The sequence below is a fragment of the Linepithema humile genome, chromosome 3, assembly GCF_040581485.1.
Source record: "Linepithema humile isolate Giens D197 chromosome 3, Lhum_UNIL_v1.0, whole genome shotgun sequence".
NCBI classification, from domain to species: Eukaryota; Metazoa; Arthropoda; class Insecta; order Hymenoptera; family Formicidae; genus Linepithema; species Linepithema humile.
The window spans coordinates 4,120,046-4,137,984 of NC_090130.1; the positions used below are offsets into that span (position 1 = coordinate 4,120,046).

The 17,939-nt window shown below is 35.1% G+C and overlaps 3 protein-coding genes across 4 annotated transcripts in view; 2 read left to right on the forward strand and 1 right to left on the reverse strand.

The window, feature by feature from the left end:
• The window catches only part of Vps26 (vacuolar protein sorting 26), a 60,748-nt gene that overhangs the window by 33,478 nt on the left and 9,331 nt on the right, over nt 1-17,939 (reverse strand). The gene's annotated exons all lie outside the window — the stretch shown is intronic.
• On the forward strand, nt 1,283-8,647 carry LOC105676376 (uncharacterized). 2 transcript variants are annotated; one of them, XM_012374195.2, is made up of 4 exons: nt 1,283-1,948; nt 2,989-3,038; nt 3,894-4,208; nt 4,747-8,647. In XM_012374195.2, the coding sequence occupies exons 1-4, from the start codon at nt 1,937-1,939 to the stop codon at nt 5,519-5,521; spliced, it is 1,152 nt and encodes a 383-aa protein (XP_012229618.1). In that variant the 5' UTR covers nt 1,283-1,936; the 3' UTR covers nt 5,522-8,647. The 2 variants fall into 2 exon arrangements, with proteins under 2 accessions (XP_012229618.1, XP_012229619.1); XM_012374196.2 differs by having other exon boundaries at nt 4,750-8,647.
• LOC136998839 (uncharacterized) lies at nt 13,201-15,328 on the forward strand. The gene is made up of 3 exons (XM_067352129.1): nt 13,201-13,304; nt 13,684-13,745; nt 14,145-15,328. Exons 1-3 carry the CDS (start codon nt 13,287-13,289, stop codon nt 14,497-14,499), a joined length of 435 nt encoding a protein of 144 aa, XP_067208230.1. The 5' UTR covers nt 13,201-13,286; the 3' UTR covers nt 14,500-15,328.

Here is a 17,939-nt window from a genome sequence, read left to right on the forward strand (position 1 = left end):
GCAAGAAAGTACATCGCGTGAATGGTCTAATCAACGCGTGTTGTAACGACGCCATCGTCGGCATTCCGACGCGCCGAGAAAAGATTCGTGTATGTGGACCGTAACGGCAACAATATGAAACCGCGATTATTCCTGTCAGTGAAATTTCTATTTTAAGTCACGTCAATACTTGGCGATAATACACATATTACGCACGCGGTATTATCGAAACTATATTGTATATAATGTCTCGATATACAAGTCTCATATATATTTTTATGACAGAAGATTGCAGATAATTTATAAGATACTTGTGAATTAATTTTAATTCTTGCTTACTTAGAATTAACTTGTAATTAAATCACAAGTTGACAACAATTATTTTTTCTTTGATTGAGATACGAATCTGAGTTTGTATAAATGTATAGTTAATGTAATTACTCAGAAGAAAGTTTTGAATTGTACTGAATTAAACTAATGTGATTCTAGCTCTTAAATTTGATAAAGTTTTAAATATTTTAATAAACGCATTATTAAAAATTGCACTGTTCATAAAATTTTATCAACCTTTGTTATGATTTATTCATTTCCGTAATATTGTTGCAAGATAATATCTATGTTATTAAATAATTAAATAATTAAATAATTAAGTAAAATGATATCTGTATCATAAATATTATAAACAATTATATAATCGAAATTTGCTTAATTTTAGAAAAGGAGAAAAATCTTTCTTTTGCATAAAAAAATATTTAAACATTTTTTCGAAATCAGATATAAGATCAAGTCAATCGATCGTCGGAGATGCAGCTGGGAAATGTAGAACACTCTTTCTATGGGATCGTATTAAAGCAGTTACATTCTCTTGTTATTCGCATTTTGGAAAGCAAATGTTGGGTGTGGCATAGATGCATTAGTACATCTTAGCGCATCACATCTAAAACGATAATTAACAACAAACATTCATTTTCGTTCCATTGATTATTCCGCACGAAATTATTTCATAATTGTACTGCACACTCGTGAATCCCAATATTAATATTCATGTGTGATTTTATTTTTAACGTAATTTATTAATTGAAATTAAATGGCATGCTTCATTATTTTATAGTGTAAAACATAGAGTTGTAAAAAAAAAACTACATTTCGCCATAGTTGATTACAATCATTTTTGTATCGAGCAAAATATCTTTCTACAGCGTCCTATACGGCGACTGACTTAAATTGACGGAAGCAGAAAGTTAAAAGACTAATGAGATTCGGATCTCTTTTACGATATAGAAAAGTAATATATAGTGGAACGTATCTACTTTCTGACTACTTTCGTTTGATTGACCCTTTCGTCTGTCGTATCCGCTGTAGTATTAGTCTCTTTCTTTTCATTTCTGATAACGCGAGACACACCTGTCGGACCGGACTCTCGGCTCATCCTGGGTGACATTGCGGAGAGAAGGCCGCGGGGGTTCCGCAGCATCTTTCGAACGATGGTATCGCGGGTACGCCCAATGCACGTCGCATTATCCCGTCTCGCGCGATGAAGAAAGCGTCGATTTCTCCCTAAACAAAAATCCGACGGCTCACCCGGCCGCGTTTATCGGAGACGACCGACCGGGGTTCTCTCGTTGCACGCCCGTTTTCCATTTCCATCGCGATGGTACAGCGGACGTGCCGCCGCCGGTCGCTGGTACATTTTCACGGTGGGAGGCGGATCGCGGCGCGCAGCAGCGCAAGTCTATGCTCTTTTTATCTTGTATAAAAGAGAAGAGACGTGGTGCGGGTAACCGCAATACATCTGGATCATCCGTGGTGATCGGACAGGATTTCTTGGGCTCTTGATCGGTGGCGACCGAGACACCGGCTTTTGCGCCACTCCGTACCTCGCGACGACACCGATAACGCGACAGGGCGGATAGGCGTGCATTATCAGGCTTTGGCAAGTAATTCAAGGGCCGACAGTATGCGATACTCGGTGAGTCAGAATTTTCGAATTTTACAACTTCTTCAGTTAATTCTTTATATTTTGTACTCAATAATTTTTTTTTTTTTTTTTTTGATAATTTTTACTAATGAACGATTTCTGGAGTTAGGTTATACATAAAATGAATTAATTACGAAGGAGCATAAAAGGATTGCGTTGTACATTTTACTAATCATGAAAAGATTAATTTGATTTTACAAATTATTAGTTATTATTAACATTATAACGTTATGTTAAATGATTTGAAAAGAGATAGAAAAGAGAGAGCATAATATTTTATGCATAATTTTATCTAATATATAATTGAAAGTATAAAAGTAGGGCAAGCAAATTTTACATTTTTGCATTAATCGGATTTAATTTATTTGTTTATTTATTTATTACGCTTTTTAATTTTTAAATATATGCAAATAATCGATTAAATAAAGTCATCAGTTATGTAATAATATAAAACAAAATTAAACAACAATATTTTTTTAATATAAGCTTTTAAAAAAATAGAAAAATAGAGAAATTAATTAACATTTTCAGTAATTATATATATATTAATTAATTAATGTATATATTTAATAAAGATACATAGAAATTTCATATTTATGTATATATAACTATCTTTGAAAAGCAAAGTTTATCTAATTTGACTAGTTAACTTCAATTTTCTGCTTAATAGATGCGATTCAGAAAAATCTAATGCCTAGAGGATGCAGCATTAACTTTCATCGTGTGAAAGTCTTAATCATACTTATCGATGAAACTGCCGAGTAAGGGGCGAGACCGATAACGGCGCTAATTGCGGCTCTCAGTTTAGATAATTATATCACCCGACCGTAAACTAAACACTAATGACAACTGTAGCGTATCGGGATTGCATGTCTCGGTGTGCATAACTCTTGCAGATACGATTACACATGTGCGGCTAAACTTTCGTAACTACGCGAAAGTCTGTCAACTCGATAGATAATTTCGTTTTGGCTCATCGTTTACGATTGTTACCGTTAAAATGAGTGCTAATCAGTAATTAATGTTCGCAGGCCCTCTGCGTTCTGCTGCTGGCGATCAGCGAGCCTCTTTTCATCCACGCGTGAGTACCCATGCCATACTTAATTAACATCAACTGGTGATTACATTAAATTAATAACAGAATGTTCGAAAGTTGGCGGCTATTTTACAGAATAGGTTCTCATCAATCATTCTAAATAGTCTTAATAATCTTGAATCCATATTTCAAAAAAATGGAAGTTACGTCGTACAAAACTATGAAAGCTCATACTAAGGCTCGTTAACTTGTAAATGTATAATAATAATAATTATAATCATTTCTCAAATACGCATTTAAGATAGTTTAAACATGTGTTTTACAATTTCCATTAATAACATTAATTAAAGATTTATGAAAGTACGGGTTTTATTGATGATAAAATGCTTAGTGATCACAGTTTTAATGTTAAATAGAAGTAGCACAATGAGAGCCGAAAAAAAGTGTAAAGTTAAGTGTAAAACAAGAATTTTTGTTTGCATCATTGAAAGACAACTTTCACCACGTCTATGAAAACCTTTTTTCCTTTAGACAGCAGGATCTTCGAAGTGGAACACGAATCTAGAATATGTCGTTTTTGCGAAAACATAAAATGTGTGAAAGTACGATAATTTTTTTGCAAGTACCATTGAATTTCGTTTACTAGCTTATTGATGTGTCTCAAACTATTTGTGAATGCAAGTCTGTAGAATCTCTTTAATAGAAAGCTAAAAATTGTACATGAGCTATAAAAATGGAAAAATGCATCCAAAAGAGATGGAAACGCATATTGTTATATTTTTGAACTTAACTTGTTACAACTCTTTAATTTCTTCCTAATTTTAAAAAAATTTTGAAAAATTTAGCTCCTGTAATTGATAAAGTCAAATTTAACTGTGTGCACCCCTTTTTTGCTTTCAGAAAAATGATACTGGTCGTGCCTCGACAGGTAAGACGAACCCCATCATGGAAACCGTCTTCGCCGTATTACAAAAAAAATTACGGAAGCAACGAATTTCATCGTCCCACATACTACAGTCCTGCCCAACGTTACTACAGCAAGAAACCTTTCCGGCCATTACCGTACGGAGGTGATGATTTTGATCAGGGTCACGAAACTGTGAACCATGTGCACGTACCGTACGGCAAAGATGTTTCGCACGGCATCTCTTTCGGCAAAGGATATATTCCGTACGACAATATCAAGAGCAGCAGTTTGCCATTTGTGCCTGAGAGGTATTATTTTATAACGATTTAATTTTTTATCCCTGTTGATCACTTGCCCTTCTTACAATATAATGTCATATATAAATCTTATGTTTTCAGAACTTTATTGCACAACTTGAACTTTTATCGCATAAATCATGTAGCTAAATGAATAATTTAAAATAAAAATTCGGATCTTAATAGAAGCTCTATATTTGTGGTTTAATACAAGAGCAAGCAAAGTCATTTTTTGATTAAAGTAAGACGTGTTGCACGATGAGCTTTAGCGGTTGTGATATTCCACAGAAATTTTTTGAAAAATTAATCTCAATCGTAATCTTTATATTCTTATTTTCAATCTGTGCACTAATTCTCTTGTGAGCGATCTTTGTTGGAGTTGGTTGCGTATTTCAAAAAGTGACATTAATGAAGTCACAGGAATATGCACGCTGAAAGAAAGATTAATTGTCTGTGATTGCTTTTTAATCGCTCTGGTATCTTTACCCTAGTTTCCACCGGCGACCGGCTTTTCCTAACACGACTAAAACCGCTTCCTTTCTTTTTAAAGCAGGTATGCCGGCGCTTATACGCGTCAACCCGCCGCACCAGACTATCCGCCGACCGGTTTCACGTCGGTAGGTCAGGAATACTCGGCATCGGCGACCGCGAATTCCTACGAAAGTCCGCAGCACGATTCGTTCTTCTCCGACATGGAAGGCGCCGCCAGGGGCGACAGTTTAAAGGAAAACGCGAATAAGTACTACGCTTCACGTTCCATCGAGAAGGATCTCACGCTGAAGAATCAGCAGGCCCTCAGCAGTGCCATCGAGAGGGACAAGGATTCGAAGGGAATCGAAGGACAGCACAAGATCGCTCCTACCGTCTACGGTCACATAGCTACCGATACGCAAGGTGCCGTGATACTGCCGGCCGGTATACCGGCAGCCACCATCGCCGGTAACAAGGACGGCATCGTGCTGCGAGACACCGTGTCCATGGATGAATACCACAGGAAGTTGCAAGAGCTCACGAAGACCTGGCCTAACGTGTTGGCGACCGGCGCATCGACCGCTTACGGAGGAGTAATTCCCGCGTCTCATCAACAGTTGCACGCTGGCTTCGCGGTTACCGGTCTGCCAGGTTCCGGCTTCGCCGGTCCGACCGGAGGTGGCTGGATCGCCAATTTCGCGCAGTCGAAGCAGGGCTACGCCGTGCGGGAGGATCACGGAGACCCAGCGGCCTACGATTTCCGAACGATGCCCATTCATGCCGCGTCGTATCAACACCTGCCGCTCGGTGTACCGACCGACGTGGCGGCGATCGCATCGCATCATCACGGATAGATAGCAAGAGCACGCTACTGGGTTTGAAATCGGTGTAATTTCGATGAGCTCGATTGTTCTTGTTGCTTAGACACGGCAAAATGCATCATACGCCATTGAATAATGCATCCTTGCCACGAATAAACGTATGAAAAGGCTCGTTCAAGGTGCCGAAGTCTGAACTCAGCAAAATTATATCGACTACCCGAGAAGTTTCGATTTCCGACACACACAATGTGTGCGCTAATACGATGCACTAGATATAAATACGTTATGTGTGATTTTAGAATTTTTTGCCGCAGTGCTGTTAATTTAAAAATCTTGGATCTCTTTGTTTTTTTTCCTGATATCCTCGAGTTATGCAAAGAATATTTTTTGGTACTCCAAAAAATTTTACTTGCTTCTCTTTTGAATAGAATCAAAAGATGTTTTTGTGCTTGCAAATTATTACAGACATCTCGAGCGAAAATTATGCGCAGCCTGTTCACATGTCGTTTATATATACATACACGTCTAGATTAAATTTATATCACTTTATTTATGATACTACTTAAGAAAGTCGACACGATGATGCTCGTATAATAGTTTTTGCAATAAGTACTTTCTATTAATTTGAATTAGGTCTTTTGAAATTTTATTTTGCAGTTTCTCAGATTCTTTATTAACTTTTGTTCGATATTTGAATATGAAAAAATTGTCCCGATGATTTATTGTTACTGCGATATAAATATCAACTTGTAATCAATAATTAACACTACAGAAATATTGATAATTTAAAAATTTTATGATTGATTAAGCAATACTATAAAATTCATTGTATTCATTGTATTCACAGAAAAATTCTTAAATTTATTACATAAACTTTCAAAACCAAATAGCTTCATTATATTTTTTAATAAACATTAATCTTAAATATACTTAAGAATCTACAGGCTGAGAGATTGCATGAGAGCTTTGGAATAGACATGCTGTGTGCATGAAGTGGATGACACGGCGCATCCTCACGATTTTGAGTGCCTAAGATTCATATATGCAATGATATAGACATCATTTTGTAAATAACTGCATATTGTGTAAATAATATTATGGCTATTTCGGAGATTTACAAGACAGTTTCATTATTGTTTTAACAAAAGCTTTTAACGCATTGTAAATTTAAGAACGAGAAAAATTACGAAGATGGGCATGCATCATCACGTGTCTACTTTCGTAATTAGTCATAAATTTATTGATAAAATTATTTGTTGTTACAAAATCTTTAAATGTCCTGTAATATGCTAGTTAAACATATCTCATAACTATTATAGTAAATGGAATAATTTTTAAGTTATTTGTTATGCATGCATAACTCGTTTTGTTACATATAGGACGAGGAACATAATTCCGATATATTGTTACAATATAACGCGCGTATCTCTGACGGTTATTTAAGCATAAAATATTACACACAAGTATATTTGCATTGTGTAAAAGAATAAATATATGTGACGTTGATTTTAAGTTTGTATGCACATATAAGATAATAATTATTGGCCCAGAACTTGCATCGTTCATCGATGAAATTTAACAAGTGATTTATGCAAAGAAATGATTATTTGAAATTATATCACTTTTTAATTATTTTAATAATCGAATTGACAGAAACAATATCTTTTAATTTCTATCAATTTGATATTAAAATTATAATTTTGTTTCTTTCTGATAATATTAATATGTGTGTGAGCAATCTCCATCGTCTACAAAAATATTTAAACATTTAATCTTTGTACAATATGTATTTGACTTGTGCACGTGTTGGTTTTTAGCAAGTACGAGCAGTAATTATGTATCTCATCACAATAAGTGTCACATCGCCAACCACAGTGTAATATTCTTTGTAAAAATTGCAATTAAAGATACTCGTGATTAATATACATTCGTGATTGGTTGGAAACGCGCGTCGCTTCCACGGTCGAGCGGTCACGAGGGCGTTTGTAAAAATTAGCCGACTTGTCGACGGTCGTGTAAAGTAATGTCGGGAGATCACGGTCACTGTGCGAAGATCGCATCTTCTCGTTCCGGTTACTTTCACTGGAAGACCGATGACCGGTTGAACGTTTGAAAGTCGAGAAAGCAACGTTCTCCGCGACCAGAGTTTGCGATTGCGTTGAACTCGCACACGCTATATAAGATGCCGCTCACAGTCATAATCGACAAAAAGGATATCGATGGAAGAAGAGAGAAAGTGAAAGGATCGCGGAAGGGCTTGGCAGAAAAAGGATGATGACTGGCTGTGAGCCAGATGGGATTTTAACGGAGTACATTATGAGTAACAATTATTTGCTTAAAGATGTCGTTAATTTTATAACGACGTTCAAGAATTGCTGGTAATATAATTACCAAGTTTTATATTCAATTATCGAACAGTTTAAATATATAATTCATAATGACAAGAATTAATAAATTATTTCTTATCGTTTTTTATCATAAATTGTTCCTGAACTAGTTTGAAAACTTTAATAGTGTCCCTCATAATTTGTAACTCGTTTCCGAGTTTTTCAAATTTCCTGCAAAAATATGGATCGCGAAAAATTTTCGAAAAACATTAGGAAACATTATAATTTATAAAAATATTTCTCACCGTGCAAATAACTGTTACTTAATTAATATATTAACGGAATTAATGATAAGAAAAAAAAGTAATAAAAGTTTGGGAAAAATACTGACGTTATAGTGTAAAAGTTTCTCACGGTTTGAATATTCTATTTAATTGTACGGCAACGATAGCGGCGAAGCGTTTTAATTCCAATCGCGAAAGGCTGATCTTGATCTTGGCTGGTAAGGTCGTTCGATGCACCTTTACCGTGATTTCTCGCGGAAGCATGTATGTGAAAGGAATGGATGAGTCGGCTAAGTTGCATCGCTAAAGACTATACTGCAACGCATCAGTTAATGCATGCAGGAAGAAGCTAGTAACGTGAATCAAATTTCTATAATCAAGTATAAGTAGTGTAACGCTTGCATTACTGCGTCCAGACATCATACATACTTTTACAATAACATGTTTCGGAAAGAAAATGTAAATATCAGATTACGCATACAGCAAATCAAAATGTAAAAATATGAATTTATTCACGAATACACTTTGAAATAAAGATATTAATCGTTTTCAAACGTTTCATTATTAATTACCATATCTTTTACATTTTATATTTAATTAATATAAACATTTATTTTGATAATAAAAGTTCTAATAAACAAGCTACGTGCTATTGCTACTTTTCGAACTGAACGATTTACTCGTGCAATTTTTTTTCTAGGCTGATATATATTTAGTTTGAAGAAAGTGACATTTAATTATATGCTATAATAGAAATTTTAGTGAATGGAATGATCGTCGGGGTTTCTTGTATAGTCGATGCAAGAGAGACGCTTATACTTTACGAGTAACAAGAGAATATATACGTCTAATACATCATTGTCTCCACAGTGTTAGATCACTTTTATGATAATTGTTTGAAAATAACATCTCGGCATATATCGTGATAGACGTTATGAGGTTAGCAGTGACATATGTGAAAGATATAATCTGTGTATTCATTATTACAGCCTATTATTATAATACGTTCATGAAGATTTGTCGCGAAGATAACATTTTTAATTGAATACAAAAGGCACTTGATATATTGAAATATTTTATTTATTTTTGAGTATTCTATGCATAATTGTAATCTGTATAAATAAAAAAAGTATTGTGAATTATTTCCTTTAAAAAATTTTATGATAGCCAACAGGAAGTGAAAAACTACTTAACAGCTAGTAAAACTTTCATCTCCTGATTTCAGAAATTTTTCAATCTAGTACCGGATGGATTCAATCACGGAGATTGGTGTTAACTTCTGAATCCAATTACCATCAGGAGTAAAAAAAACCTACTTTCCTATTATTTTTGCTTGCTCTATAGTCTACTTCATTAAAATTGGAGTTTCATTAAAATTGGAGAGTGGAGCCGAATGTTTCTCATCATGATCCGATCACGAAAGCGTTTCGCGCGACGGATTGACGGGTGATATAACGAAGACCATGTCAATGCCAGCTGGTACATGAATCAAGGCCAACGATCCGCGATAAAAAGAAGCCCCCGAGCGCACGTCGCGTCGTTCCGCCGTGGAATTTACCGTAGAACACGATAAGGGAAAAGAGTGAAAGGATAAAGGAGCGGCACAATACAGCCGAGAGAGGAGCCTCTCACGATTATCCACCGCGAGTTGAGACTATCTTTCTCAGCGATGCGATGTGTGCTTCCGTCTCTTCCCGCACAGTCTGCTCGGTCTCACTCTCACCCTTTTATTTTCACTCACTCTCCCTTTCCCTGAGCCTTAACCTGCCGCCCGCATGTTCCCGCTACTTTCTATTTTGTTACTCGACTACATTTATGCGCGCGAGATATACATGTGTGTACAAGATCCATTAACGTTACTGTACAAAGATATGCGCGGATGCAGAAAAGCGTCACGTGTATTATATAGGGTGTCGTAGATCTAGCCAATCATAAATTCTCAATTTATGAACTCCCTGCTGATTTTTTGTAATAAAAATGATTTTTTGTAACTAAAAAGTATTATTTGCAAGTCTTTAACTTTTGACATCAACCCTTAATAATGTGAATTTTTTAATTAATTATATAAAAAATGTTTTATCTTTCACTCAGATAACACATGACTATTTATTTTATACATATGTATCAGATCATAATAGGTTTGTAAAAATTTTTTACGTTTAGAAAAAATTTGGCAATATCAGAGATCTGTATAAACTAAATATTTTTATAACTACTTTTCAGATTATAAATGTATTTGTCAAAATAAAAGTTACATGAAACCAATTAAAGTATAAAATTATGCTATTTATCAGCATTATTTAATTTAATTTTTTGAATAATCCTTTATTCTTAACAAGTTGCAATTAAAAAAATTTCCTTATATTTTTGTTAAGAGAAAATCAACTGTAAATTATAAAAATAATTTTAAAAAAATTGCTAAATAATCTAAATGTTTATGGCACCTTGTATAGAAAATTTCCTGTCATAATTAATGCTGACTGAAAAGTGCAAGACAAATCGTCACTCTATGCTTTCACATAGTTGTACCGACATAGATCTCTCAGCGATTAAATCTGGTGAGCCATTCGAGTATACTTGATATTTTATTGTTATGAATGTAGTAGAAGAGTAAATTCACACAAACACACACACGTACGAATTTATTGGTAAGATATACATAAGCCTGCAATAAAGTATAAAGATTCGAGAAAGTGGAAGCTTAAATTGGTTCAAGATTTTTCTATTGTTTTCTCATACTCTTGTTAAACCTAAATCACGAATTTCATAGATTCTCCGAGAGTTTAATCTCAACGTATTAAATGTAATTAATTGTTGAAATAGAAAAAATCGATTATAAACCGTTGAACTAATAATTTCCATTGTTAAGTAAATGATGATGAAGCAAAAGAAGCAATATAGTAGTCAAATAATTACTTATCATTATATGTAATAATTGTCTATAATATAACGAGCAATAAAACGAAATCTCACTGTAACGTGCTTCAAATATTTACTTTATGATGTAGCAGCAATGAAAAACGAATTGGCTCAATTATCTTGTATGGTCGATCCATTCGATCAAGAGTGAAAATTTACACACATCTAATATAGCAAGGAAAGCTATTCGCTACAGGAAAACTTTATATATAAGAGAGAAGAGAGTAATATAATAAACTTTTATATCTAAAAGTAATATTTCATATAAAAAGCCACTATTTACCATCTTTCTATAATCTTTTAACGACAGTTTCTAAATGAAACGAGAGAAAATTTAGATAATTCAAAAATTATGACTGCAAATTTTTATTGTATTTATCAAAGATCATTAAATTCATTCATCTGTTCATTTAAATTACATCAATGTGCATTTTTGATAATGCAATATTATAATCATGCGTACAGCAGATGAAAAGACTGTAATACTTTCTTTTTCTTTTGTTCGCAATACATTCTTTATTAGAGACAATACGATTCGTTATAGTTCTTGTAATTAGTGAGATTTATACGTTGATTAAATAAATTATGCATACTGCGTCCCGAAACCGATTAACAATGTGCTTTTCATCTTCAACCATGTTCAAATATGAATACAATGTTGCATACCGTGAGAATTATTTTTCTTGGAAACCAATAACTTTGCAAGAAAATTTTTTTTTAATGAAAAGATAAAATTCAAAATTTAGGAATAATTATCAAAGTTGGTACAAAAAGATTTCTGAACTCGAAAGTAAGAGTTGTGCAAGCAGGAATTATGAATTTATTTAAAATTTTAATGAAGTGTAAATGTGCTATTGTGCGGAAGAGCCAAGATTCTCGATTACATCAAATTATAATTCGCGACATTTTCAGATCTACGGTACTTTACGTTATCTGCTTATATCTGCTTATAATCGTGCACTCAAACTAGTTCATGGCGCGGCCAATTAATCCGTTTCATCGACGCAAAGATAAAATGACGGATGCAATTTCTCGTGCAATTAATTTTGCACATTAATGTGATAGGCGATTATCAAAGTCAAACTATTATGTACGCATATTAACATTTATATTACTATGTGTCAACGGCACTATGCATAATAATACATCATATCGTTAATCGATTAGAGATACCGTTATCGATTAAAGATACTTTTATGAGGAAATATTTTTTTGCATAATAAAACACTTAACGTTATAAATAATTTATAGATTATTAAAAAAGCGCTAATATCACACATGTGTATCATTCAAGATTAAAAACACAAAATACCTTCGAAGATCAAAGAGATATTTTTCGATGAAGTTTTTTCATATAGTGTTACGGATAGAAATTTCTTTCATGCTTGAAATGTTTGAATAAAAATCCGAGACAAATATGCTGCTCATATTTTCTAGTTTATTTTATTTTGGAAATCAAAGAAAATATATAAGCGAGCAGCATAGTTCTGATTCATATTATGTCGCGCAAAGCTTAGAAATTAGTTCATAAATTAAATTTGATATCTACGCGTATAATGTGCGTGATAATCGCAGTGATAAAATTCTTGAATAAATAATGCGAGAGAGTGATATCATTCCAAATCTCCAATTAATACATAAATTGATCTATTAATACAATCAAAATTTGTTTCTATTAAAATTAGATTAACGCAATAACAATTATTAAATTTGAAACCCAGAAGAAAATCAATATGTAAAAAAATTAATTTTTAAAATTCCATCAACAGCCATTGTTTATGTAGTTTTGGCCGCAGAATTTAATAAAGCTTCCGAAAAGATACTGACGTATTGTGGATGGCAATCAATCATTTTGTCATGAATGTCAATCGTGTACATATGTAAGCAAAATCGAGAAAGCCTAGATGTAAATTTCTCTAAGAACCGAGCCGTGTGTGAGTTACGGTCGTTCACAGAAGCGCATCATATGCATTTACGATACACGTACCGGTCATCACTCGGCAAGTACACGTACACTTGGAGTGTGGTGAGAAATATGCCCACCAGTTTCGTTCTTTTGGAGTGTCCCTCCAACGCGATACCTACAGCGGCATCGCGATCTTCATTTCATCCCCACTCGGTTCTTCCGGTACTTCCTCTAGTATATATACAAGTAAGACCGCAACCGCGAATATATGACAGTGTATACCGGGTCGCCGTGGTGAACTGTGTGCGGGTTAAGAAGCGAGACAAAGGATCGGCGATCGGCCGTGTCCTGGATACATCATCATGGAGGCCAAACACGCCGTAAGGAATTAAAACAAAAACCGCTTAGTACCGTTCGATAATCTAAGAGAAATTGCTCGAGGGGTAAAAGTTCAACACGCGATCGATGCACGAAAGTAGTTTCCCCGTACATTGATCTGTTCGACATTTCTTCTTCAAATTTACGATTGTATACAATAGTTTCGTGATCGTGGATCGAGATTATCGTGCATTCGGTGTTCATAGAAGTATAAGAAATTTAGCTGATGTAAAAAAATTAATCATTCTAATTTGTAAAATACTGAAGGTATTCGAAATAATACGAGAAATCAAATTGTAAAAAAACTTGCATTTTAAAAATTACTTCCTGCATTTAGAAAATATAAAAATTGATAAATTATTAAGAAGACTTATTTTACAGATACGGGCCCTCGTTTTTGCAAGTATTCTATCAGTAGGCTTCGCAACCTTCGGACATGAACAGTGAGTTGCAATAAACTAATTAAAAACTTATTAGCGATTAAAGGTTTGTTATGTTAATTTATGAAATGTGCAATAATTTATGAACTTTTAGTTCATAATATAAATTAGTTAGTTCAAAAATAAAAAATTCTGTTTCTTTGACAAAATATTTATAAAAATCGTTTTGAAATATCTAGATATTTTATTGCTATTTGTTTATCTTAAAAGCCTCATATTTCTCTTACGCGTAATCGATTTAACGACAGGATTCAATTAATTCATGTAGAAACTCGTATAATGCAAAAAGAATTATATATAAAGTTGCCTATAATTTCTTGCCTGTAATCATCAGTACTTTAGGAGACGTGGTAATTAGGAGCGCATCGTTTCGCAATTTAACCATATGGTTTCATATTTTAGCGTGCACATAAGAATACACTTGCCGGAGATGGTGGAACATCACAAGGATCACGGCGGGGGCGGTTACGGAGGTGGAGGCGGGGGTGGGGGCGGTTACGGAGGTGGAGGCGGCGGTGATGATCATCACATAGAAATTAGCGGTCCCGGAGATGGCGGCTTCGGAGGTGGTCACGGAGGTGGCCACGGAGGTGGCGGCTTCGGGGGTGGCGGTGGTTTTGGAGGTGGCCATGGAGGAGATCACGGTGGAGGAGGAGGTTACGGAGGTGGCGGTGGCTTTGGAGGCGGTTTCGGCGGTGGCCATGGCGATATTGGCGGAGGTAAGAGAGCAAATTATATTGGAAATATGTTTGTATAAGTTTTATATTGTTATTATTTTATAGTTTTCGGTATTTTTTATTAATAAAGTAAATATTTGCTAGTAAAGGTATCTGATGCATAATAGAAAATACGGTGCAAAAGAAGAAAAGATTGTATTACTTATATTTATTAAATAATTAATATATTTGATGATTTTTTTTAACTTTCAAATAAATTAATTGCATTAAGAAGATGCAAAGAAAAAATCTTGACGTGATATTTTCTTATGTTTACAGTTTTATAAAGCAAAATATGTTTAAAATTATGCGGATTTTTTAAAAAAGAACTTTTTTATTAAACTATTGTTTCATTTATTGAATACAGCAATGCATGCTTGATAGTAACAAACTAACGAACAATTAAAGATCGTCTGCAACGATTTCTATTTTAACAAAACCTTAGTGGAGTACAAAAATAAAAGAAAAACAATTGAAAAATTATATGTTGCTCAGGAATTAAAAATTCTATTAAATCGCGAAATTTTCATTTTGTTTCATAAAATCTACTTTGCATACAATACAAAAACATTTGCTAATATCCAATCTTAGTTAAAAAAAATTATAATTTAAATTGTAGCTTATTATATAAAAAATAAAGTTTGCAAATTGTTTTAGTTCGTTTTCACTTCAATGTCGTATTTCTTCTTATTGATAAATCGCGCAAAGCAGCGACAACGTTGTCTAAAAAGCAATCGTGCAGCTGTAATCATTACTCATTTCTTATTTTATTACAACGCGATGACGAGAGCAAATTAAACATTGAATTTTTCAACATACTGCATGAAATTTTTGAGCGGGCCTTCTCCTTTCGCTTTCAAGTATCGAGAAAGTTTATTATCACGCGTGATAGAGTTATTGAAGGTGCCGTGCTACTTTGACGATTAAAGATTTAACGTACGCGAGAAGTGGGAAGAAGCGTTCTGAGATTGTCTTAGTATTTGAAGAATGTATGCACTTGGATTTCGTGAGAAAATCACGACGCTCGTTACTTTCGTTTCATTCATTGTCCTATATAGTGTTTCATGAATGTATCCAATTATGAACATAATTTTATATGTGAATGAATAAAAAGATCATGAAATTTTGATTCATATCGCGTATATCTTATTCAAAGAACATATTTTAGATGAAACGCGTTTACATTAAGAAATTATATGTAGATCTATTATGACAGAGAAAAATACTAAAAGAGAACAATCTTTTTAGGTGGAGATATCATCCTAGATCATGGTGATCACGGAGGTGGTGGTGGTGGATACGGAGGAGGAGGTGGTGGTGGATACGGAGGAGGCGGTGGATTTGGAGGTGGACATGGTGGCGGCGGCGACGAAATTATTATAGAACATGGAGGGCACGGAGGAGGAGGAGGAGGAGGAGGTGGTTTTGGCGGTGGACACGGAGGTGGTGGTTACGGAGGCGGCGGTGGAGGTGGCGGTATAATCATCGATCACGGAGGACACGGTGGAGGAGGCGGTTTTGGCGGTGGACACGGTGGAGGAGGCGGTTTTGGCGGTGGGCACGGTGGAGGAGGCGGTTTTGGCGGTGGACACGGTGGAGGTGGTGGTTACGGAGGCGGTGGTGGAGGCGGCGATATAATCATAGATCATGGAGGACATGGTGGAGGAGGGGGTTTCGGCGGTGGACACGGAGGTGGAGGAGGTTACGGAGGAGGCGGCGGTTTTGGCGGTGGACACGGAGGTGGAGGGGGACACGGAGGTGGAGGGGGTTACGGAGGAGGCGGCGGTTTTGGCGGCGGACACGGGGGTGGCGGCGGCGGTATAATTATTGAACATGGACATGGTGGCGGTGGCGGCGGCGGCGGCGGCGGCTTTGGAGGTGGACATGGCGGTGGATACGGAGGTGGTGGAGGTGGATTCGGCGGTGGACACGGTGGCGGCTTTGGAGGTGGTCATGGAGGCGGATATGGAGGAGGAGGAGGTGGTGGATTTGGCGGGCATGGAGATTTTGGAGGTGGCGGATTTGGCGGAGGACATGACATCGGTGGCGATGATCATCACCTTGGTTCCGGTAGTTATGGAAACAGTTTATCATCTAGCTTCGGTAGCAGGTAAATATTGGATTACTATGGACCGATTGCCGTTGATATTGAATTAAAAAAAAGAGTATTTTATATTGATACGATATCTTTCAGTGGGCACGGCGGAAGCAGTTATAGTTCTGGCGGTGGCTACGATTCTTACTCGAGTGGTCACGGTGGCGGCGGCGGTGGCGACAGTTATAGCGGAGGCCATGGTGGAGGTGGTGGTTTCTCCGGTTATCACAAAAAGAAATAAGAATAATTGCGCTGTGACTACAATATGTTGCACAAAAAGTGCAATAGAAATACCTTTAGCCACATATTGCCTGTTTCGATTAATCGATACAAACCAATTTTAAAAATATCTTTTAGTAGTTAGTAATTATGTCACTATGCTGACTATGAGATAGCAATCAATAAGTGTGATAGACGATAATGTGAATTACTTCTTATGTTTTTCATGTTTTTCAGTTGCAATTTTATGTTTATATTTTGATTGCTTTTTGATATTTTTTTTTATATTAATATTTTTATTAATTGTTGATATTTTTGATATCTCTGACAGATAATGATACTGACGGAAACATGAATGCTACTACTTTACTGACTTCACAGGAAATTATTACATGACAGACGAACGTGTAATCAAATGACAACAAACAGCACTGATATGCATAAAGATTATGTTCTTTTAGAAAGCTACGGGACATGAAAATAGACGGTTACGGACTCGTGAAGAACAGCTTTTCTAAACAAGATTGATAAAGAAATTAATTTAACGTTTCTGAAATAAGATATCTCACTGTGGGCTATTAAGTAAATAAAATAGACGTAGACTTGACTTAACTGATACATTTGACACTGTGATAGTGTAGAATATTTTTTTTCATAATTAATCACAGAATAAATTAATACAGTTATTCTAATAAACGCTGACACAACTTGACTAACTGGCGCGACAGATTTTTGACAGTAAAAAAGCAGAGAAAAAAATGACAATAATTAACAATTCTGTTTTAAAAATGATTTAAACACTTAAATTTATGCCAAATTTATACAAATTTCTCATATTTGCACCTAGATATATTATCACAATCCACGATTTAAAATGATTTTACTACTGATAATTTCAGAAACGGATATAACAGAGTATAAGAATTAATAACTTGAATTAAAGAGTGATCTTTAAAGATGATTCTAAAGTACTTAAACTAATTTGTGATAAAAGCTATCGAACACGCACCGCCATAATTCATAATTATGATCGTGTTCATAGATACCTCATTGTTAAATCTGGCACGCACTTCTATCTAGATTCTCACGTGCCCTATTCACTAGCACTTTAGCAATCAATGTCACATATAAATGCGATTGCGATTCACCTACTGAATGTATATTCAA